Source organism: Perna viridis, chromosome 6, assembly GCF_037379345.1.
Source record: "Perna viridis isolate PV_CMFRI_1.1 ecotype Kerala chromosome 6, ASM3737934v1, whole genome shotgun sequence".
NCBI lineage: Eukaryota > Metazoa > Mollusca > Bivalvia > Mytilida > Mytilidae > Perna > Perna viridis.
The window spans coordinates 23,045,012-23,071,457 of NC_142450.1; the positions used below are offsets into that span (position 1 = coordinate 23,045,012).

Here is a 26,446-nt window from a genome sequence, read left to right on the forward strand (position 1 = left end):
ATATTGTTTGTTTTCCCCCACACATTTTCAATCTGGAAATTGGTACCTATTCCAGTGGTACATCCTATCACCTTGTATATTAGAAGTGCCCCCCCCCCTCCCTTGAGGCATTAGTGAATATTGACATAAAAAGTCACAGCATAGATCTGTAATTTTAAAAATAGCAAGACATTGGAATCCACTTTGTCATGTGGCGCAAGACAGAAGTTGATTACTAATATAACCAGATTGTAATAAGAGAATTACTTTTATTAGGGACTTTGATATATACTCCTGCCATTTAAGGACCACTTATGACATTGATTTAAACTTTGTTACTGCCACCCAGTACTGCCATTTAAGGACCACTGGTGACATTGATTTAAAATTTATTACTGCCACCTGGTACTGCCATTTAAGGACTACTTATTACATTGATTTAAACTTTGTTACTGCCACCCGGTACTGCCATTTAAGGACCACTTGTGACATTGATTTAAACTTTGTTACTGCCACCTGGTACTGCAATTTAAGGACCACTTGTGACATTGATTTAAACTTTGTTACTGCCACCCAGTACTGCCATTTAAGGACCTCTTGTGACATTGATTTAAACTTTGTTACTGCCACCCAGTACTGCCATTTAAGGACCACTGGTGACATTGATTTAAACTTTGTTACTGCCACCTGGTATTGCCATTTAAGGACCACTGGTAATATTGATTTTAACTTTGTTACTGCCACCTGATACTGCCATTTCAAGCTTAAATGATGAAGTTTCCTTCATAGTTGAAGTGTTATGGTACAGAAGTTCAAGACATGATGGTCGCAAATGTAAAAATGACACCATTTCTATGACCACTTTTGACAAACATTTGATTAAATGTGGACTTCAGACCCTTTATTTCCAATTTTGAGCTTGTCTGCAGCACTGTTTTTAAAACATGTATACTGTAAAAGTACTATTGTTCTTGGTGTACCAATTATAGTAGTTTTCATTGGTAGACCAAACCATGAAAGTTGGTTGCCAATGAATAAGAGATTCCCATGGATGTGTATACTGAAAACATTAGAACCAGGAATTCAAGAATCCACATACTTTTGTTTCTTCCCTGATCCACGAAAATTGGTATCCACGAATTAAAGTACTTACACAGTATTTGAATGCTACCTTGAAAGGTTTAAAAGTTTAATGATACAATAGTAAATAAATCATAAAATGGACGTGGGACATATCTCTGGTCACCATTTAAAATTTTCTATAAAATGCAATAAAAAAGAACATCCATAAATATTTATCCTTATTTTAAAATTAAGTTTTTCCACAATTACTTGTACAATACAAAAATTGACAGCTTTAAAGAATATTGTTTATTATAACTGAAATTGGTGATAATACACAATACCTGTATAGTGTGATTTCAGGAACTACACTTGGCCAAAGATTTCAAACTCAATTGTTTGGATAATGCATCAGCTGTGTAAATCCTCAAATACAAATCTATGACCTTTGTAACATACTGAAAATATTACTGAGTTTGAGTATGTTTTATAAAATATCAGGCACTTAGAAACTATCACAAAAGGATAGCATGCATGGAGGATGTGGGAAATAAGTAAAAATAATAACACCCTTTTTGATTCATTTTCTCAAAATTTTAGTTTCTAAAGTTTTAAGAAGGACTCATTGGAACCAACCAACCAACAAGAAACAGATTTATTTAAAAAAAAAAACAAACTCCATTATGTATGGTATGTAAGATTATCTCACTTGTTCTCACATGCTTATTTCAAATGACCTTGTTTGTCCTTGGTTGTTCTATTGTACTAGGTTTGCATTATGTGCATGAGGTTGCAGGTCCATTGCTGTATCATATGTTAAAATTGGTAGTCATTGCTTCTCCAAGCACTGAAAAGATTAAAATGTGTTTAGTGAGATAGTGTGCTTAACTGTGGGCTTTTGCTTCTATGTGATGGCACATAAAAATCTGGCATAATGTGTTACATAATTACAGTTACAATGTAAGTCAAATCTGTCTCATTTTGTTGAAATAAAGCTCTTCTTGGGCAGTCTGAAAAGAAATACAAAATATTTTTTTTTTTTTTATAAAATAAAGTACTTATTTATTTAATCCTTGATTTGTTGTGGTTCAAGATTCATAGAAGTCATTGGTTAGTATTGTCATAAAAATCAGTAGCCATGGTAACATATTGAAAAACTGAGTTTTAGTACAAATCAGGGGCTTTTCCAAAACTAATGGCCAAATGGGACAGACACAGAAAAAGCCTGCATGGATGGCAGTTCATAAAAAGGGGATTAACTGTGTAGTGCAACTTGGTACACAATTTGAAATATTTGTCATAGGACAGTAATTAAATTAAATTAATCATTCAATTAATTGTCTTTGTTCTCAGTCAACCACAGTGCTTCAATTCTCTCTTCTCTATTACCTCCCAGGATCTTGAAAATTCGTTTCATCTCAGAATGGTTTGACAGATCACATGTCAATTGTGAAAAAAGGTTATTAAACAAGGATTATCAGTTAAAAATTGACAAATAAACAGTTAGAACTCTCTTAAAGACTTACTGTTCCTCTGATTATACATGTAGTAAGAAATATTGAAGATGCTTCATGCTTTTATCGCCATTGGAAAGATATACAGCTTTTTTCTGTTACATTTAGCTTTCAAAGGATACATGCATAAATTATTAACATTTGTTTCTCTTTCAGACCTCAGGAATTATAGGGGCCTCAGTGGGTAAGTTTTCAAATTTATTTTTTTCTTTTAGCCATTTAAGGTAGATATAATAACTGGTAAAAATTAAGTGTAAATGTAAATATCAATATTTATATATACAATCACACCCATATTCAATTCAAGTCACATGTTATAAAAGTGCAGGTTTTTGCAAGAACTTATATACAGTAAAAAGAAATTAATTTGCAGAGTAATGTAATATTACAGGTTTATCAGGGATTGATCCAGAAATTCATGAAGATTAGAACCAGGAATTTTTAAAAGGGGTGTTCCATTTGCTCCATATTTTTAGCTCACCTGGCCTTCGATCGTTGTCCGTTGTTGTGGTGAACAATTTTTCAAAACTCTTCTCCTCAGACACTACTTGATCAATTGGAAACCAAATTTGATATGAATGTTTCTAGGGGTATCCTGCATAGAACATGTATGGAGATTTTTGATCCATTGAAAAACATGGCTGCCATTACTAAAAATAGAACATAGGGGTCAGACAGTAGTTTTTCGCATATACACTATTAGGTTTAGCCTAATTCTGACAGGGTTGAAATTGTTAAGCATTATGAGATCTATCTGTGGTCTGTGATTTTGCCCTTTTTTACGTTTTTTTTTGCTATTTTTAATGTTATTTCTTTCAAAAATCTTCTCTGACACTACTGGATTGATTGGAAATAAACTTGGTATGAATGTTTCTTGGGGTATCCTGCATAGAACTGGTATGGGGATTTTTGTTCCATCGAAAAACGTGGCCACTGTTACTAAAAATAGAACATAGGGGTCAGACAGTAGTTTAGTGCATATATCTCCAAAACCGTTAGGTTTAGCTAAATTCTTTCAATTGCTGAAATGATCCACATTATAAGGCCTACAAATTTCTCCGAGGGACCAACGCTGTCAGACGACTTCTTGTAAGAGTTGTTGCTCTTGAAAGACGAAAAATTACACTTTTTTTATTAACAGTGTTTAGCCAAAAAACTATGATAGATAGAAAGAAACTCTCATTGCTGAAATGATTCTTATGATAAATCCTACCAAAGTCTTCTTGAGTCAAAAATTTTTGGACAACTCTTTGTTAAATTTGTTGCCGTTTAAAGAAACAATTTAACCAGGTGAGCGATTCAGGCCTTGTTTAAGTTCAGTATCTCTTAGTTTTTTGGAGGTTAGATACTAATGCAGTTTGTTTTTTTATTCCCATTGAAGGGGCTCTAAGTACAAAAAATAGGTGGACATGTGACAGAGGGAGGTATCATGTGCTGTAATATGGAACTATCTTCTATAGGTATCATTTCTTGTCCATTAAATGGGGAAATGTCAAATTTGTATTTGTCTGAAAAAAAAAGAACCATCAGTCCATACAGAAAAGCAAACCTCATTTTGAAAAAAATTGTTTACTGGTCTTTCTTCTTTATTTTTATGTTTGTTAATTTAGCTTTTTAAAAATACACATTATACATGTACATGTATTTGAAAGGTGTAGGAATGATTTTACAGGGACAAGTACAAGTAGTAGCCCAGATAATGGAAGTACTACAAAGGCAGCAGAGAAAACTGAAGGTAAAGTTCATCTATAAACTTAAAATAAAAAAGATATATGTTATAACCTAAATCTCAAGAAAGTACACTATTAACCTAAATCTGAAGGATGTACTTTACTTACAAAATTTAATTTATACAAAAAGTAATATCATGAAACCTTTCTCATCCATGAAAAACCCAAAATCTGTATAAACCAGACACTTTTACAAATCTTCTCACATAAGTTAAATTGTATGTTAACCCAATTTTAACCATTGAACCAATTTTACAGTCCAAAAAGGATGGGATTTAGACAGGTTTTAATGTATTTACATCAATTGGTGATAGAGTTGCTTTTCCCTTGATTGTAAATCAAGTAGCTAATCATGTTTTAAAATGTTAAAGAATAAAATTTTGTGTCTGAAATATTGCAACTAATCAGGTGTGGCTTGTGTGTGTGTAAATTACTGCCAACCTTAATCATGTAAACAAACACACGTAACATTCCGATTTGTATCAGCTGTTTTCATTCATTTCAGTAGTGTGAATGAACATCAAATTCATATTTGATAAAAATATTAAACGTTATCTTTTAGAAAAGTTATATTATATTCAGTAAATATCCATACTTACACACGTACCCAGTAGCACTCACCATGTGCCACGTGTGCCATCATTTTTTAAAACAAACAATAACAATCATCAGTAAATAAAATGTTGTACCTGTCCATGTGTGAACACTGTGACCTTAAAATGCAAACAACTATTGCCATACCTAACATTGTTCTACTTAATTCGCCCTTTCCTTCATTATGAAAAATACAAAGCAAAGTTTCACTAGCGACCATTTCAACTGACATAGTGTAAAGTGTACAGCCAAATATGGCAGGTCTAAGGTTACCGTAATAGGTCACGAAAATGTAAAGAAGTATGGTGTCCTATTAGAATCAAAATAAATCTCGGAAACTCCATTTTATCATTGTTTTACCATGGACTGACCATTTATGCAGATATTTTACCACTCTCTATCACTCAAGGTAAAATAATGCTACATAAATGGTCAGCTCGTGATAAAACAATGATAAAATGGAGTTTCGGTGATTTATTTCTTAACTATATCTTATCAAGGTTCCAAATTTACTTTCAAGAGTAATATGTCCAGGACTTATCCTAATTTTAAATTGAAGTTCCAATTGAGGAAAAATGGAAGGTCCTCAACAAAGTGTTGGTGTAGGAGATTGGAGGTTCAGGATTTGGATAAAAGAATTTAAAGGTCTTGTTTCAGAAATTGAGGGTCTCAGATCTCAGACTACTGCTAAATTGAACCTCAGCTTATGTAATATACTTGTAAAAAGGGGATCCTGTATAGTGTTCTGTGTAGTAAGGACAGATGAATACCCTGAAAGATAAAACAACTCAACAAATTTGAACAAATTCAAGAAGGGCATACTTAGTGCATTTTTGGCTATCCTATTTATTTATTTGCTTCATAAAACACTATAACCTTGTAGTTAAACAATTTATAGAAACTAGAAGGTAACACCTGTGTTTATGACAAGAGTCATTTTGCATTTTTGTTTGATGGCAAGATGGACATGTCAAAAGAAATAAAGGGTGTTGCATGAACCCCAATATCTTAGGCTAGCAGTACAACTGTTTGTGTTGATAAGTTACTAGCAGTACAACTGTTTGTATAAGTTACTAGCAGTACAACTGTTTGTGTTGATAAGTTACTAGCAGTACAACTGTTTGTGTTGATAAGTTACTAATCAACTGTCTTACAAGTACAATGACATTCAGTCTTTTTTTTTAATGACTACCTCAGTCTCATCTTTTTAATGACTACCTCAGTCTCATCTTTTTTAATGACTACCTTGGTCTCATCTCTCAGGACTATAGTAATTTAGACTTAATTATTTCTTTATTGACCAAGGTAAATTTTTAAGTACATACTTACCTGTTCAAATAGGTCTGAACTTGAATGACACAAAAGAAAGTGCACACACCTCAGATGTCATTAGTGGGATAAATATAAGAAGTATTGTTGGAAAGATATATAAAATTGTACAAAAGTCAGAGGTTTCAAATTTATCAGTTTTACCATCAGCAGTTCAAACAATACCTGTAAGACAATCCAGTGGGATGAAACCATTTCTTGTAACAAGGTCGGAAACTCCTACAGCAATGCCTGTGACAGATATAAACAGTAGAAAAAATGGACTTCAAAAGAGCTCAAGTTATTTAGTAAATACATCAGAAGGATCTGATGAGCACGCAGGATTAGCTGAAAAAAATACTGATCCAACCTCTGACGTGTCAATATCTAATACAACAACTTCACCTTCAACTGTAGAAGAGATGAAATCTAACTTTGATGTAATTAATGTTAGTGAAACTTTTGGAACAACACATTCACATAATTTACAGTCTATTAGTAGAAGGTTTTATTTTAGTACTGTTCAGTACCATACTGAATTATCAAGGTCAAAAAACATTTTTGTTAAACCAGAAATGACTGTATCTGATCCTGCCTTTACTAAATCAAGCAGGTATTCAACCTATGAACCAGTGGAAATTGACACTTTCAAAAACATTTCAAATCATCAAGACACCAAAATCAGTCTGTTACATCTGGACGAAAGCAGCTCCAAACCAGCTGTGTATAACAGCACTAATGACAATGCAAAATTGGACAATGTCAATGACACTTTTTTTAGAACGACTTCAAGTCCTATGATGGAAATCACATCAACTGAAGTAGAATTTGATGGAAATTTTAACTTTAGAGATGACACAAAAGATGCAAATATTGATGTAGATTCCATTATAGAATTAGAATCTAATACTGAAGGGAGTAGGTTAAGTGCCAATACTACCAAGGAGAAAGAAAAAGATGGGGTCACTAATTTTCCTTTTGGGTCTATTGAGTTTAGCTTATCTACTGGAAGCTTATCCAGTGTGGGAGATCTTTCTACTAATGTCCCTGGAGAAACTACTTCAGATGTGGATAAAAGTCTGCCCTTCAGCAATACAACAGAGATGACCAAGACCCAAGAAGTGTTTCATAATATAAACTCTACAACATCTGATCAGATTTCAACAAAATATTTTGATAAGGAAAGCCACAGATTTGTTACAGGGGAGATAACTACAGCTACTCCTGTTTCCTTGATTACAGAACCAGATGGATTTTCCAATAAATCTGGTACAAATACAAGAGAAGATACTACATTAGTTGCCGGATCCAGTACCTCAGATTTTGTTGAAGATACAGAGACTGATGAGATATCCATTGGTTGGTATGCTTTCCTTTGCCCTCTCAGAGGCAAGCTACCCTTGTTCCTGAATTAGATATTCCTGTTTATTTGATCCCTGTAGATGGATTTACAGTAGATTTTAACTTTAGAAACTTAGAAGATTAGTTTTAGAAGGCATGAATTTGCTACCTCATTTCTCCTTTAAATTATGTTGTGCAGCCTGTCTAAACTGCACACTGAATAGTTCAAAAAACCTGTATAAACCAAACACTTTAATGTCCCATTATATCAATTTAAGAGGGTGTCCATTCAAAAACTAGGCAGTGGGTTGCACATGACAAATTTTGTTTAAAAAAATGTACATCCATATCATATCACAAATGCATCCTTTCTCAAAGTTGAATGCTGGCTTTTGATTAACTGCAAAGGTTAAAGGGAAATAAACACAAAGAAAGCATTGAAATTCATTGAAAAAGGGAGATAATTTATAAAATGGTCACTTTGTGTGGAAGCTTTAAAATTGTTTTCCAAGCCGTCCGTAGTCACTTGAAAAAAAATCTTTTTACTATTTGACATACATATGATGTAAACATTACAGTATGTTAAAAATTTACCCTGTGCCAACCATATCATAGAATCTGCCTAATTTTTACCAGGACAGTCTCTTGTGTGTATTTTGAACTTTGTGTAACCAAACACCTTTTTATAACAAACCTGAATTTTAAGGTTCAATAGGGGTTTGCTTTAGATATTTTTTGGTGTACTAGCCAATAATAAATTAGAACTAGTTACTGTGAAAGTATTTTGTTTGTGGTGTACCAAATCTGACGTTTTCTTCTAGTGTGGCCTTATTAACCACAAATTTTGATTTCTAACAAAATATGTAACTTTATTAATCTTTATTATAATTAGCAAACAAAGTCCATGTATGATTGAAATAAAAAGAAGATATGCCTCTCTAAAAATGTACAATGTACTTTCACAGTATGCATGTGTCAGTTGTAGATTTTTACTTGTATAAGAGGAACCATTACTTCAGATGACCTTATCAGAATCCTCAGATTTTTTCCTTTAAGTAATACTTTCAAAATCATGAAAGCTGAAATCTGATTTGCTGATAAGGAGGATCATTTGAACAGAAGTAGAATGGCAGTTTTTAGTAGGTTGAGTTATGAATAAATTGCAAATTTATATTTTATCATCATTTATGCCATTATCATATTATCATACAGACATTATTGTAATCAATATCACTTGTTTGTTATAGGAAATATCCAATGAACACTCTCATTATAATTTTTTTTTAATCATTTAATCAAGTTGCAGATAATCATAATTGCAAGAGCTAAAAATTGTGAAAAGACATTAGAAAAGTACAATGTATATCTAAAACAATAATAAACCAATGGATTTTGAACATTGTGGTAACTTAGTGATATGATATTAGTATTCAGTCATGACAATTGAAATACAACATATGTATGTATACTTACTAATTACTTTGTCATGTCACCTGTAGAATGATCTTCATCTGGTTCTTAAGTGTCAGTACCAAGTATACGTATATTAAACTGTAGAAATACAATTGTCTAAAAAACATATTTGTTATCCCATATTTATGCTATTAGATAACTCGTGTACATTCTGTTTCATTTTTCAAAGAAATCGCCAGATATGCACAGATTTTGTTACCCTTTTGAGCCTTTGATATTTACCTTTGACCTTACATATTAACAGATTGCACTACAGAAAGTGTCTACATAAATGGAATGACATATTAAGAACAATAGCCATGTAGTAATTTACCTATTTGTTCTCATACTATATTGTCCTTTCCTGGGTTGGATCCAAACAGTTTGAAAGAGAGGGGTGCCAGCCTAAATTTCCCAGGAGAAGAGGGTGAGTGACAACTTTTCCACCCTTTCCTGGGGCGGATCCAGACACTTTGAAGGAGAGGGGTACCAGCCTGGGTTTTCCCAGAAGAAGGGGGATGAATGACAAATTTTCCATTAAAATGGGGCGGAGGTGCCAACCTGCTATACCCCACCCCCACCCATCTGAATCTGCCACTGCTTTCCTCTTGCTTTTCTTTTGACCTTTCTGTCCTTTTGTATCAAGATACAAAATTATGAATAAATAAAATTGTTTATAATAATATATATATATATATATATATATATATATATATATATATATATGTGTATATTTCTTATTTTCTAGGGTCGTTCATTAATGTTACCATTAAAAACAATCTGAGGAGTCTCAATTTAAAAGTGCAAGTGACACCTCCTGACAACTCCAAAGTTCTGTACATTACAATTTGCCATGGTAACAGTGAATGCAAAAATGCTAAAATGTTACAAGATAACAAAGGATCATTGGACATAAAAGAATTAGATATAGGAAAATGTTATTTTGTAAACATCAGTGCTTTTACTGCAAACAGACGATATTTTCACCAATTTAAAGGTTGTACAAGTAAGTATAAAATATTCATACCATCAACCATTACTGTTTACTTGTGTTAAATCTTACAAATCTGCCTTTGATCCAGTGGATCCTGACTTCTAACAGTTTCATCAATCATGACCCATTTATTATTTTTAAATCACCCTGCCTGTCATTCTCTCTGTTCATCATTCCATATGTCCATTCATCTGAATATCGTCACATTTGTATCAGTTCCCAATTGATGGATTGATTACAAAGTTGAATTTGGTGTGTTGCTTTAAATGGATATGGCATACATTTTAAGTGTTTTTAGTGCTGTCTGATAGGATTGTAGGAATTTGCCATTTTTCATTATATGAAATGATAGAGAAAATTTTGGCCTCTTGGCTCCCAATGGATTGATTGATTTCAAATTTGATGTGTGATAATGAATTAAGTTACTAATAACAGAGTCCATGTGTGACATCCAGATATATTTCTGTGATAACATTAATTATGCAATAATTAAAGTATTGGAAAAAAAACATAGTCATAGTCTGGAATATGAATTAGGACTATTGGTTTCAGTCACTTGACTTAGTTTGTTGAAGTGGATTTTAATGAAACTTGCACAGATTGAAGTTTGAGTGACTTGGAAGACACCAATTAATTTAAGGTCAATGGATGAAAGCTTGATCATATTCACAATATTAAATAAAAGTTGCTAATTGTAAAATATTCATTGTAACTGATTTTGACATACTTGAAACATCCGAAATGGTACAAATGCAATATGCTCTAAAATCGGGTGACATCCGTTAAAATCTTGGTTTCCTTGATATTCTTGCATAGTCTTTTGTAACCATTATGACCTGAATGGCTATATAGATATCAGTGTCCTGGTAATATATATGACCTTTATATAATCAATTGTAACAAACGCCTGTGTTTGAATCTGAAACTGGGTAATATTACATAAATTCAATGCTAATCGATCAATGCTAAAACATGGTAATGTTCAAATCTAACCGATAATTTCTTGTAAACTTCCTGTTCTCATGCAAGCAAGAAACACACGTAGAACACGCGTATGATATTTAAGAGGTATATTTTTACCTCATATGCAGCTAGAACTATGACACTGTGGCAATGAACACAGCAAAGATATTAAAATCATATGCGAAATTAAATATTAAATAACACTATTAGTGACTTAAAAAATACTATAGTAGGGCTCACTTTCCTTATGGTAGAGCATGTTATGACAATAATATTACAAAAAGTTAGTTATATGAACTAATCTGCTTCAATGCTTTATAAATGCTATTTGACTGAATTACTTTATGACATTGAATACCAGATTGTGTCTATGTAAAAATCAGGCAGGTAATGGACCTGAATTTTTGTGAAACTTTTTGTTGCTGAAATGCATTCAATAGCATGAGAAGGAGTGATAATTTTTGACTTGTTATTTTAGATATAAAAAATAGTAGGAGAATTCAGCATTTAACTAATTTTTAATTCACCTAACATATGTATATTAAAGGTTATATTGAAAAAAATAATAAGGTAGGTACCGGTAGTGAAATAATTTTTTTTACAAAATTATTTTATATAGACACTTATTGGAAGATTTCTTGACCTTAATACTAATTGTGCTCAACTAAAAATGATAGTTGTCATAAAAATTACTAATAAAATGTGCTAGGGCTAAGGCAGAGAAGTACGGAAGATAGGGTAACCTTAAACAAACAAGTTTTTATATCTGGCCTAAGATGGCTTGAATGTATCTTTTAACAATGTTCTGCAGAAAATAGGTTTCACTGTTCAGTAGAACTTGCCTAATTCTTAAATGGATGTATACTTACCTGCCACTTGTAGTTACTTTTTATTATACTTTTGCTTATGTACCTGATATTATATTATTTTTACAGACTGTTATAGATCTTGTATCTGAGAAAAAAAATCTTGCTTGACAACTGCTGCTTCCAAGAGTATACTGTTATTATTCTCAATTCATATTGCCTCAACAAAAATGATGTTTTTGATTTTGGATGTTGATACAAATGTGTTATGCAAATAATGTTCAACAAAATATTTCATCCCTAAGCCTTTATCTCAGGAGTTATACTTTGCAAATTTAAATGAAAAATGTTGGAAATTTATTTGTGTACCTTGCGTCCTATTTTCATTTATTAATGCACCCGTACCTCAGGTCCATGTGAGATGTTGTCACTATTGGTTGTTGTCAAGTTTGTTATAAATTTATCTTTGAAAAAAAAATCTTCTCCTCTGAAACCACTTTGTGGATTTTAGCACCAGTGTCCTTGGGGTAAAATTGTTGATTTCAACATTCATCTCTGAAACAATAAAAGATGCCCGAAATGTTGATGTGTTCATCCTTTTTTAGCTCAGCTGGCCTAAAAGGCCATGTGAGCTTTGGTCATCACTTGGTGTCCATTATCATCATGTGTCATTAACTTTTCTTAAAAATCTTCTCCGAAACCACTCAGTGGATTATTACCAAACTTGGTCACCTGCATCTTTAGGGTATCTACTTTAAAAAAAACTTATTGATTATATCGATCAAGGGTAAAACATGGTCACCAATTTCTACTGATATCTTAAAAACCTTGTTAGAGGTACCAGTAATGGCCTTAAAAGGCTAAAATGATGTTTTTTTTCTCAGTTTTCAGCCAATACTGTGAAAACTATGATAGATAGAAACAAACTTCCAATTGAAAAAATGATTTTATAATAAGACAGACAGAAGTCGACATTAGGAGAAAGTTGTTAGACAACTCCATGTTGGAGTTATAGTCCTTGAAAGGTGAAATATGATGGGTTTTTTTTGTAGTTTTCATCCAATATCTTGAAATTTATAATTGATGGAAAAGAAAGAAGAATTGAAAAATGTTCAGTATAAAAATATCTATCAAATTTTTCATGGAGTGCTTTTCCCGGAAAATGCATTTATGAAAATTTTTCCAGTTTTTCCCTGTTATCCAGAAAATGGAAGTGACTGAATTCGTATATATTTCACTTATGTTTTGATTATAAGTATATAATGATATAGAGAGTTGAATATGACAATACTTTCAATACTGACCAGGTGAGCGATTCAGGATCTTGTGAGCCTCTTGATGAGCTCACATGGCCCATAGTGCTGTCATTGTTTTCATAATTTTTTTCAGATTTTTTCTCCTCTGAAACTTGACCAATTAGAACCAAACTATGAATGTTCTTTACGGTATTCTGTGTAGTGCTGCTGTGTTAATTTTTGATCGGTGAAAAAACATTGCCTCAATTACTAAAAATAGAACATAGGGGTTGGACTGAAGTTTTTCTAATATTTCTCTAAAAGTAATGGGATTAACAAAATTATAACGGTGGTTGCATTTATCTGTGGTCAAATTTTTAAAAACGGGTAAATCTGTTTAGCCATGTTGGAGATATTGCCCTTATTAGCTCACCTGGCCGAAGGCATCACTTGGCACCCGTTGTCGTCATCGTTAACAATTTTTTAAAACTCTTCTCCTCTGACACCACTTGACCAATTGGAACCAATTTTGGTATGAATGTTTCTTCGGGTATCGTGCATAGAACTGATGTGTGGATTTTTGATCTGTTGAAAAACATGGCCACCATTACTAAAAATAGAACATAGGAGTCAGATAGTAGTTTTTCGCATATATCTCCAAAATTCTTAGGTTTACCCAAATTTTGATGGGGTGAAAGTGTTTAGCATGATGAGATCTATCTGTGGTCAATTTTTTATTTTGATATGTTAAGCCGTGTTGGAGTTATTGCCCTTTTCAGACTTTTTGTGCTGTTTTGAATGTTATTTCTTTCTTCTCCTCTGACACCACTTGACCAATTAGAACCAAACTTTGTATGAATGTTTCCTAGGGTGTCGTGCATAGAACTGATGTTGGAATTTTGATCCGTCGCAAAACATGGCCACCATTACTAAAAATAGAACATAGGGGTCAGACAGTAGTTTTTCGCATATATCTCCAAAACCGTTAAGTTTAGCCATTATGTAATGGGATAAAAGTGTTTAGCATGATGAGATCTATTTGTGGTTAAAATTTCATTTTGATATGTGAAGCCATGTAGGAGTTATTGCCCTTTTTGACGTTTTTTTTTGCTATTTTGAATATTACTTCTTTCAAAATTCCTCTCCTCTGACACCACCTGACCAATTAGAACCAGTCTTGGTATGAATGTTCCTTGGTATATCCTGCATAGAACTAGTGTGGGGATTTTTGATTCATCAAAAAACATGGCGGCCATTACTAAAAATAGAAGATAGGGGTCAGACAGTAGTTTTTCACATATATCTCAAAACCGTTTGGTTTAGCCAAACTCATTCATTTGCTGAAATGATCCTTATTATAAGGCCTTCAAAAGTCTTCAGGGATCAAAGTTGTCAGGCGACTCCTTGTAAGAGTTATTGCCCTTGAAAGATGAAAAATTATTTTTTTTTTTTATAGTTTTCAGCCAATATCTTGAAACCTATAATAGATAGAAACTTTCTATCACTGAATTGATCCTTATGATAGTCCTACAAAAGTCTTCTTGAGTCAAAATTGTTGGACAACTCCTTGTTAAATTTATTGCCCCTGAAAGACGAACTTTAACCAGGTGAGCGATTCAGGCTCCTGGGAGCCTCTTGTTTTGACATTTTTTTAGTTTTTTTTCAATGTTATTACTTTAAAAAATCTTGTCTGACACTACTGGACAGAATTAAATGAAAATTGATCAAATTTTACCTTCGGTATGAGCACAATGATTTTTATCCAAGAAAAAACATGGCTGCTTTTACAAAAATTGAATGTTCCTTATCAAGCTGGGTGAGTGGTTTGGTCTGTTTTGGTTTGAATAGATCTACAACAATTTCAATTGGGTCAAAATTATATGATGACACCTCATGATTGTTATTGCCATTTTACATTTGTCAATTTATATCATGGAGACCTTTAAAGATTGAAGGAAACTTTCAGTGATGAAAAGATCCCAAAGACTAGGTCTACACAGGTCTTCAAGGGTACAAAAACTTGTAAGAGTTATTTCCCTTGAAAGACTGATATTGACAAATAAGTACTAGAAAATAATTTCATAAAGTATTCAAGTAACTTTGAATGGATGAAATGATTCTTTATATGACGGTTCTTTGTATGGAGTATTGTTCTCGAAAGACCAAAGTAGACATTTTATGGGGTTTACATAGCTTAGTCCAAATTTTAAAAGGTGTGTTTCCCTACTCTTAACCCAACTTTTTTTTTCAGCGAAAAATATTGTATCCAAAGTTTTTTTTTGTTATCATTTTTTTAAGAAATCCCCTCTTACCTACACTCTTTTGGAAACATACATAATATTTTTTTTCCTTGTATCTTCAAAATTATGATGGACATAATCATTGGATGAATGAGCCAATAAAAGCTTATAAATATGTACTGGTTCAAAGTGATACTACACTAACCTCTTATAGGAGTTATTGCTCTTTACAGAACTGGTACCGAATAGGTGAGAGAAACTCTCTTAAGAGACCCAAGTTAATCAAAGTTATTTTCAGAGATAATCCTGTAAGTGTGGGGAATAACTTGATAATTTGAATCTTGGAAAAAAATGCTTATTATTCTTCTATATGGATCAATTTTTTCTTCAGGACCAAGACCTCCTGGGAAAGAAAACATTACACTTGTTAGCAAAAGCTGTACATCTTTAAAACTTAGAATTGCCCATCCAAAGGAAGGGTTGTTTGATGGGTTTATCATAAAAGACAAGCATAGTACTAACCTTGTATATAGTGCTGAAGTTTCCTTACAGAAAGAAGGACATTTTTCTTATGCTGAAGTACAAATGCTGAAACCAGATACCCATTATGACTTTGTCATATATACTGTATCAAATAATATATGTAGTAAAAATGCCAAGAAATTCTCTGAACGTACAAATAAACTCTGCTTTGGTAAGTCTTTCATTTACTCTTACTGTTTATCTGCAGGCAATTATCCATATTACTATTTAGGTAGCACTCCACAAAAGAATCATGCAAAATCTGACAAATGTGATACATCCAAAAAAAAGCTGCATATTTTTATTTTTGTGATTGAGTTTTTTTATGGGTCTGTATTATGAAATGTGTAATTATTCATTCCAATCTGTCTACTCTTAGGAGATAATCAACATTGAAAATAAATTATACTGTATTTGGGGGTCATTTACAGAGTTATCTCCCTTAATTTTGAATTCTATACTGCATTCTATACATTTTTTATCTCCTATGAACAAGGGTTATATGAAAATCCACATGTTACTTTCTGTTAATTATGACATTTTAAACAAAATATCAAAAGTAAAAATATGTAGGCTTCCTAACCGTGAATCACATTTTGCATGATTCTTATGTAGAGTGTTACTTAAGAACTAAGGAATAAAATCTGTAAATTCAGAGATTATGCATATATTATTACTGTTTTCAACTTTAGATCAAAAGGCAACTAGACTTTTTTGTGATATTGAGAGAACTTCTACCTCAATTTTGTAAAAAAATCAAAATTTAGATAACAATCAGACCTCATCCTAAATTATGAAACAGGACAATAATTTCTGAATCAGCATGGCAACAGTATTGCAGTGTTTCCATTCATTTTTCTAGATTGCTTTCATATGGAAGCTTTTTTAATGTAAAGAATATTACATGTGTTTGCAGAAACTCATTCTTCTTTGCTTGCACTATACTAAAAATTCTGATGTAAAGGTAGAAACTGGTGACTTTCTGTAATAGAACTGAATTGCCAATTAACATTTTCAACAATAATAAACAGTTGTCACTTCATTAATGGTAGATTTCATTCAGTAGTTTGTATAATAAAAATCAAGTCTCCTTTCATAATTTACTATGTACAATTAAAAAAAATGGTGTTGTCAAAAAAAAAAATGATAATGAAAAATGGAACATCTAATTGTAGACAACCAGACATCAATATCCACGGAAAAAACATTTGTCTCAAATGTTACTTTGAAAGATCAAAGTGAAGAGTCTGACAGTACCTCACAGTCATTTTCAACAAGTGCTAAAGATCAGTCACCCATTCCGTCTACTACCAATGAATCAAGTACAGTCAAATACAATCTACCACAGTCACTTTCAACAAATGCAGTAGATCAATCTTTCCAAATACAGGATCAAGTTAGAGTTGGTAACAGTACATCACAGTCACTTGTAGCAAATACTACTATTCAAACTACCTTTACACAAAAGGTAACTGATGTAGCCAATGATTTGATGGTCTATGGCATCTCTACTGAACAAACCACTGCTGAAGAAACTGGGGACAAAGCATCTGATACCATTGAACAGGCTTCAAATGCCATGACCAGTGAGCCAGCTGTGGAACGAACTGTTAGTCCAAGTCTTGATGAAAATAGAACTAGAGGTTGCCTGAGTACACAGTCAGCAGAAACAACAATTACAGTACTTGATGAAGCAGCACATGTTACTGAAACCAGTGATGTCATGATAACTAAAGAAACCAGTGATGTCAGAACAACTAAAGAAACAAGTGATGTCACAAAAACTAAAGAAACCAGTGATATCACAATAACTAAGGACATCAGTGATGTCACAACAGTTAAAGAAGCCAGTGATGAAACAGTAACTAAAGAAACCAGTGATGTCAGAACAACTAAAGAAACAAGTGATGTCACAACAACTAAAGAAACCAGTGATATCACAATAACTAAGGACATCAGTGATGTCACAACAGTTAAAGAAGCCAGTGATGAAACAGTAACCATAGAAACCAATGATGTCATATTAAGTACAGAAACCAATGATGTTATTTTAAGTACAGAAACCAGTGGTGTCAAAATAACTACAGAAACAAGTGATGTTAAAATATCTAATGATTCAGTAATTGTGGAAAATGAAACATTTGATCAATCTGTCATGTCATCATCCTGGCCAGAAATTTCAAGCATCTCAAGTTCATCAGACATAAATGAGGACAGTACTTTTGAAGGAAGTTCGGAGATGGCATTCAGTGATGAAAGTAGATCAAGTACCAGACCTTATAGCAGTTCACTAAAGTCAACTGTTAATAGATTTCTCAATCAAACCACTACCTTCAGTCCTTCATATGCATCTCATTTTTCAACTTCCACCTCTGTCAATACAGTCAGGTCAACTACACCTCTGCCATCTACAACAACCAAGAGAGTGCTAACTCCAAACGACTATAATGTTACTTTTGAGAAATCAGTTGCCAAGAAATATACAGTTTATATTGAATGGCCAAAGCAGCAAGATTTTTATAGAGTACAGGCAGAGTGTAAGAGGTCAGAGGTCATAATTACTATAGATTTAGCTGAGCCTAAGTTACAAATTAATGATACATTACCTGGTGATTGCTGTGTGGTGAATGTTACTGGTATTGGACCAAAGTACTTGGTGGTTCCTCCCAGTGGAATAGGTGAGTAGAATTGATAAGAAATAGACATTTTTGTGGGAGTCAAGCATTCTATGTTGTCATCGGTTAAGGCAAGCTCAATATTTATTTAAGTTTCCAAGGAGTTTCAACAAAAATTGACCATGTTAATTCAATTAATGAAGACTTTTTGCAACTTAAGTGAGCTCAAACACAATTAGATATTCTGTTTCAAGCTGGTCTGTATACAAATTATACACTGGTTTTATGATTTCCACACATTAAGTAAGCAAAATATAAAGAGAAGTACATGTATGTCCAAAAGACAACCCACTTGGATGAAAATTGTCAGCTTAGGACCATGCATTGGTCTTCAATGAAGTTAATCATGATCAAGTGTTCATATGAAATTAACAATATCAACATTTTATAAGGTAGGTTTGAATTGAAAAAATATCACAAAAGTTTCATGTTAATCATAAAATTGGGTTATAACTTGATTCTCATGAACTTATATTGAACTTGTTTTGCCTGTATGACTAAGATGTGTACATATGAAGTTTTCATGCTTTTTCATGATTTGTATGCTTTGCCTGTAACTTACTCATCAGGGGAGGGGGTTAGTGTACTACATAGTAAAAACTTTAATTTAGGCCACCCTAAAAAAATTCCACGATTCTCATCCAACATTTTTTCAAAATTAGGGGTGAGCGGGCAAGTTTCATTTTCTTTTTTTTAAATTCTGTCCAATTGAAAGAAATTGACCTGAATTAGGGAAAAAAATGAAAATAATTGGGGAGGATGAAAGAATTAGGTTGGGAGGGGATGAGAATCTGGGATAGTTTTTATTTTGGCCCTAGTTGAATCATCTTGCCCATTGTCTCTTTGTTATAGCTCCCATGGCCCCTTACATCATTCCTACATTGCCTACAAGTACAATACTGAATATCACATGGCAACAAAGGTCTCGTGAATGGGTTGACAATTTTACTGTGGTCCTTGCTGAAGATTTTGAAGTACCAATGAAGACCTATGAAGTGAAGTGCGTACATTCTGAACCATCTTGTATTGCTAAGGAGTTTGTAGAGGTGAACAATCATATTTTTATTACATTACCCGGTATATTATTTATATATTAAAAATTTCTGATATGAGATATCCAAAATATGGAATAATTATGAAAATGGCTTGTCATAGAAATTCACGGGTTACACTATTGATAATATCACTCAATTATATTAGAGTAGTGTAAGGGTACTGGTTAAAACAGATATCATTTTCTCATCTATAGTAAAATAAAACTATTAACTTGCATAGTTAAGAACTGCAATTTGTTTTTGTTGTTATTTACATGTTTTTATATTAAGATGAAATGTAAAAGATGACGATAAAGTTGATTAAAAACAAAAATAATTATTTTTCATGGGTATTTGATAAGTGGTATTTTATTAGTACTTTTCTGAACTACAAAATCGGCAGAAAAAGAACCTTGGATTTTAAAAGAAAAATAGCAATAAGAAGTTATTGTGGGACTTGCATGTTTGGAATTAATAAAACATTAAAATAATATATTTCCAGCAATTCATCTGTTCTTCTTATCAATTGACCAGCCAAGATAACACTACGTTTAGCCATGATGATAATGGAACATTTAATTTATTAGTGAATGAATTGAGACCATGGACCACTTATCATTACAATGTCACAGCTCACAACAAATATGGTGCTAATTCTAATGCAGTTACCATAACTACAGAGCAAGACAGTAAGTCAAAAGTGAAGCCATATTTCTTTAAGATTTATATGTTTCATAGTGAGTGAAAGTTGAATTTCCCTAAATATCTTATGTTATTCAATGTCAGCATCATAAAAAATGAGCCTTGGCGAGTTTGTTATGAGGCTGAAATTGAATACAGCAAGTTGATTCCTTTGCCATATTTTCCTGAATTTTAAAGCTTTTTTTCTGTGTGATTCCTTTGGAATATTTGGTCACTTCAAATTTGGAATCTGTATTGGTGAAAATTCTACCTATGGTACATCTATGACCTCACCAGTTGTTACTGGAGAACAATGTAAAAATATTATGCACCGTGTTGCTTTTGACCAATCATAATTTATGCACAAAGCAACACAATCACACAATAACCAATCAAAATATGTGCTATTATCTATGTGTATGTTGATCTAACGTAGTCAAAATTAAGCTGAGAATATGTAGGACAAAGTCATATTTAAAATATACTACATAGGTTTGTGATTATTTTTACCTGTGTAAGTAATTTTCACCCATACTGTCAGTACACAGATAAGGTAAAAATGTGGATTTTCAGTATTGTTTATTCTAGTAATTCTATAATCATCGTACCATTAGTATAATGGTTAAGAAAGCCTTATTTTCCAAGTTTTGCAATGGTATGTAACTTTCAGATGTCATTTGTCCTGGACAGTCAGTGAAACTCAAATATTGTTTGTTTGTTTGTTTGTTTGTTGGGGTTTACCGTCCCAGCAGCAATATTTCAGCTATATTCAGACAATGAAGATGAAATGGATGATAAAATGAACATGAAATGAAAAAAAAAAGGATGGGTCACAAGGATAGTAGTGTCAACCAATTTTGACTGCCACTGGAAAAAGGGGGGATGGGTAAGGTCGGGCAATTTAGCCTCCTGTGGCGGAGCGCAAAGGTTCCTACTCCTATCGAATACCACAGCAGGGTTCTTTAACGTGCGAGGAACGTGGCATCTTTCCCAACACGGTGCACCACTATGGTTTGCGGTCAGGTCTTCCATATTATAGCCTGACAACCCCAGCATGTAACACGCCAGGGGTACCCCATTCCACCACCTGGTGCACACATCCCAGTTGCTCTGTGGGCAGAGCGCCTAGCCCCCGGCTAGGGTTCTGAGCACTATTTAGTCGCCTTATTCGACAAGCTTAGCGCTGCTGCAGGCCTATTCTTTTAACACCCGGACCTGCACGGGGCAACTCAAATATTGAGTTGCATGTGTATATTGTCCTTGACCAGTCTGTCAGTCCGTCAGTCACAACTTGTTGTCCCTTGGATATTGCCTCCATTTTTAACTGATTACCTTCAAACTTTGTTGAATAGTTAGTAGCAGTAAAATCTTAGAAATCGGTGAAGGGGGACCACTTTTTTGGGAGGGGGACTTAGTAAAAAATCAGTGATTTAGGGATGTTGCCTGGGTAGCTCCTTCATCTTTTGACTGATTACCTTCAAACTTTGGCAAGTGGTAAGTAGCAATAAAATATTGGAAGGGATTGATTTTCACAGATTTTGGTCAAGGAAGACCACTTTTTTTGGGAGGATGACTTTGTAAATTGATTGTGATTGAAAAATCAGTGAAGTGTGACCACTTTTTATTTGGGTATAGTCACTGAATTGTGTGCAGGTGGGATATAGTGAGCTTGCTCACTAAGGTTCTTTAATTTAACATGTGAATTAATGGAAATATTGGAAGTGGTTGTAAGACTTAAAGGATTTTCATAACATTTTACAGAAAGATTAAATATGCACAAAGGGATACAATTATTGATGGATCATTACAAGAGGAGATAACTTAAGGGTTAAGAATTCTTTGTAAAGTGGGGTGTATTTTTTTTCGTAGCCTTATTCATAGTTTATTCTGATAGTGATAAAAGAAATTTTCTTATGAAATGGGCTTGGTTGCACAACCCATGCCCCTATTATCAAGGTATAATTTGAATTTGGAATTAATTTGAATTCAAGAAAATAAGTAAAAAATAATTTGAAAGACTAACCCTTACTAAGGGGGTTAGACATGCCAGCATGGCTAAGGGGGTAAGGTTAGTTAGATAAAAAAGCAAATAAACCCTTACTTATCCCCTTAGTAGGGGTAAGATTTATAAATAATTTTTTTACTTATTTTCTTAAATCCAAAATAATTCCCAATTCTAATACTTCCTTGTTTATAAAACAATGAAGATATCTGAATGTCCACTTAAACATCACACATGCAATTAACAAACTATGAGTTTATTGTCTATTTTGAAATGAATTTGAAATATAAGGAGTAAAACTAGAAAAAAATAGTTATGTTAATAGTACCTGGTTCATGTTTACCTTAATATTTCAGAACCTGGGCCACCATCTAACATCAATATAACAACCCTCAACCTAACCTCTATGATAATATCATGGGAGTCACCAGTAGAACCTAATGGTATCATTACTGAATACAATATTCTATATAATGATAGTGATCTCCAAGTGGATGGTAATATTACCACGGTGACATTGAATGACCTTTACTGCTGGAAAAAGTACAGGGTGCAAGTGAGTGCTAGTACATCAGCTGGATATGGGAGGGAATCATCTGCTGTTGGTATTACTGATGTTTATGGTAAATATTTTAATTCGTTTGAGATAAATCCTACCTGTATACACACAATACATTTAAGGGACCTTGCAAATATATTTTTAATGAACAAAAACAGTTTTTAGCTCACCTGGCCATTAGGCCATGTGAGTCATTACCATCACTATGTGTCCATTGACTGTCATCGTCCATTGTTGTCGTCATTCCTTAACTTTTCCGAACATCTTCTCTGCTGAAACTACTTGGTAGAATGTAACAAAAATTATATGAATATTCCTAAGGGTATTTTTAACAATACCTGTGTGTGGAGTTTTGATCTGGCAAAAAACATGGTGCAGTTAAAAAAAATAGACTATAGGGGTCAAAGCAGAAAATTGGAGACAATTCAAAAAGAGTTAAGTTTAGCTAACATCTGACATTGTAAAATTGTTCAGAATGATGGGATTGACATATGTCCAAATTTTCAGAAAGATTTGTTGACAAATGAATGAGTTATGGGTACTGAAATTATTTTTTTTCCAAAATTTTACATTTCTGACTTTGGAAGTCTTCTCCATAACTTCAAGATGGATTAAAACAAAAAATAGCTTGAATGTTATTTAGAATATCTTTAACAATCTCTGCATAGGGATTTTTTATATTGGGAAAATTAACATGGCCATGGTTAATAACAATAGACAATAGGGGTCAAATAACAGAATTTTGCACTCTTAACTCATAAACATTTGGGTTAGCTAAAATCTGGCAGGGAGTAAAATTGTTTAGCCTGATGGGATGGACCCATGTCAAAATTTTCAGAAAATCTCATTAATGAATGAATGAGTTATGGGTTCTGAAATGGATTTTTTCCAGAACTTTTGTATTTCTTTAAAAATGCCTTTGGTCCTGTGAAAATTTTTTTAGTTGCCCAAATAGAAGAAAAGTTCAAAATATGAGAATCGGTCTGGTAATCCTTTAACCAATTTCATGTACACTGTTCTACTGGATGGATTGTAACCAAACTTGGCATGAATATACCTTATAATATCCTTAAAAATATATTTGTGGGGATCTATGATCTGGCGAAAACTATGGCCAGTGTTACTGAAAATAGACCATAGGGGGTCAAATTGAAGTTTTTGGAAATAACTTGTAAATAAATGAGTTGAGCTAAATTTTGACAGGGTAAAGTTGATCAGCATGTTGAGACCGACCGATGCTAATATTTTCATAAAGATCTGTTAACCAATATCAGAGTTATTGCCCTTGAAGAGTCAAAAAATGACTATGATAGATTTTTTATAATATTGATTGAATGATTCTTGTGACAATAATACAGTGAAGTCAAGAGTCCATCTTTAGAAAGCTAATTGATTTCAAATATTGTGATATATATATAGATGGGGAATTTTTTTTTCCAATATCAACTTTCTGTATAAGTGGGGGTATGCCTTACAACTTTGTGTGAAACTTCATGTTTGCATTTATCTTAAAAAGCACATTTTATTTAGCAAACTTTACTTCTTATATCTTTTTCTTCTATTGTTTACTTTATTGCAAGTATGTCAAAGGTTAATTTACCTAAGATAGTATAACTTATTGAATGAAATAAACTAAATAACTGTGGTTTTTTAAAAAATATCGATATTATATATTGATTATTTTTTTATGACTTTTTTTAGACCGCAAACCCAAGTTCCCAGAGATGATTATAGACTCTAATGAGATCCATCTATCATTTATCCTGCCATGTGAAAACCCATCTGTAATTATTGAATACAATGTCTCCTACACTGCTTTAGATCAAAATGAGGCTAACAAAACCAAGTGGATGTCATGTGACATGAACATGCCATGTAACCTGACAGGACTAAACAGTTTTTGGGACTACTACATTCAGGTTCAGGAAACTGTTGATAATGTCAGTGGACCATGGAGTACAGTGTGGGATGTAAAGACACATTCTGCGAGTAAGTTTTTTTTAAAATTTTTGTCAATATTTTAAAGAAAAGACTTTCATACAATAGTTAATATTGGTCACAAGTTAGTCATCTTATGGCATAAACTTGCATCACCTAGAGGTGTAATCTATCATGATCTCCTAAATGTGACCTTGAACTTTGACCAAGAAATTATTTTATGTACATGTACTTCATTTATATAAAAATATTCAGACAATAATAATATACACCTGTACAATCAAGGGAACCAAGATTCTAGAGGAAATCAAGAGAGTGATATCCAGGGACAAAGACCAGACAGAAAAACAGACATATACAACAGACCATAAAATAACCAAAATAATACGCAAAAGCAACAAAAGTAAACGAACAACTCAGACTCCACTGAAAACTGGGAGCATGGACCAGGTGCACCGGGAGGGTAATCGTCCTCTGCTTTTCTAGAAACTCCTGCTAAGCAAAACAGTATATATATATTGTGATCAGGGTGTCCATCTGTTTGTCTGACATACTGATTTTTATTGGGATCATGCAGGGTATCCATCTAAACCTTATCCTCAATTTTAATTTTAATAAATTTTTAAGAATTATTTTAAGGAAAGATATCATTTAACTGTTATTTTGACTTTCAATTATGGTATGGGATATCCGTTTTGTATCCTTCTATGGAGCTTGGTGAATTTTTATTTGAATTGGTGAATTATTATTAGGTTATATCATTGTATCATTTCAATTTTCAATTTTTTGTCAAAATGAATTTGTGATTTTGATTAGAATATTATGGCATGGGGTCACCATTTTGTTTCTGCAAATCCTCATAAATTTAGGCATGATAGTTTTTTATTAAGTTTCATAGGATGATATAAGGTAATGCTGTTGAAAGTTTGATCCCAACAAAACTGATGATGATTTGGCTATTGATTACCTATTTAGTAATTTTTTAATTAGCAAAACTTACTTAAAACTAAGGAATATATCAAATTTTGATAATTGTGTCTACAAAGTTAAAACTTCTTAACACTTTTACAGAACCTGGACCACCATCTAACATCAGTATAACAACCCTCAACCTAACCTCTATGGCAGTATCATGGCAGCCACCAATAGAACTTAATGGTATCATTATTGGATACAATATTGTTTACAATGATAATGAAATTCAAGTGGATGGTAATGTTACCATGGTGACATTGAATGACCTTGACTGCTGGACAGTATACCATGTGAATGTGAGTGCCAGAACATTAGCTGGATATGGGAGAGAATCATCTGCTGTTGGTGTAACTGATGTTTATGGTAATTTATATATTGATCTTTTGTGTTTTTTTGGATTTCAGGAGTGTTTTTATGCCCCAATGACAAACTGTCGGGGTGCATAGTAACTTACCCCAGTCCGTCCGTCCAGATTACACATGATCATGGCTTGTCTGGCTATCTCCTCGTACAGTTTTTGAACTACATCTAAAATATTTTACAGAGTATTTCTACACATGGTGAAGGTGTGCAGGGCCAAAGGATTTTGATTTTTGTGAAATATTACAGAAAATGGTGATAGTTACACTTAGTCATTTTACTCAGAAATATATAGATCATGGCTTGTCCGGCTATCTCCTCATACAGTTTTTGAACTACATCTAAAATATTTTTTGCAGGATGTTTCTACACATAATGATGGTGTGCAAGGTCATAGGATCTTGATTTTCATGAAATATTTCAGAAATTGGTGAAAGTTAGACTTAGTCATTTTCATCATAAATAGGGCTATATGTCTTGTA

General features: G+C 32.9%; 1 protein-coding gene across 6 annotated transcripts in view; it reads left to right on the plus strand.

Annotated features, from left to right (window-relative positions):
• Positions 1-26,446, plus strand: part of LOC148614133 (receptor-type tyrosine-protein phosphatase F-like) — a 66,838-nt gene that overhangs the window by 8,730 nt on the left and 31,662 nt on the right. For 2 of the 6 annotated variants that reach the window (XM_088587979.1, XM_088587978.1), the window contains exons 2-12: positions 2,712-2,739; positions 4,228-4,290; positions 7,430-7,546; positions 9,729-9,986; positions 15,610-15,912; positions 16,916-18,418; positions 19,268-19,461; positions 19,952-20,138; positions 22,489-22,755; positions 24,393-24,680; positions 25,701-25,967. In XM_088587979.1, coding sequence (XP_088444105.1) covers positions 2,712-2,739; positions 4,228-4,290; positions 7,430-7,546; positions 9,729-9,986; positions 15,610-15,912; positions 16,916-18,418; positions 19,268-19,461; positions 19,952-20,138; positions 22,489-22,755; positions 24,393-24,680; positions 25,701-25,967 — 3,475 coding nt within the window. The remainder of the gene's footprint in view (positions 1-2,711; positions 2,740-4,227; positions 4,291-7,429; positions 7,547-9,728; positions 9,987-15,609; positions 15,913-16,915; positions 18,419-19,267; positions 19,462-19,951; positions 20,139-22,488; positions 22,756-24,392; positions 24,681-25,700; positions 25,968-26,446) is intronic. The other 4 variants (XM_088587980.1, XM_088587983.1, XM_088587981.1 and 1 more) reach the window with 3 other exon arrangements.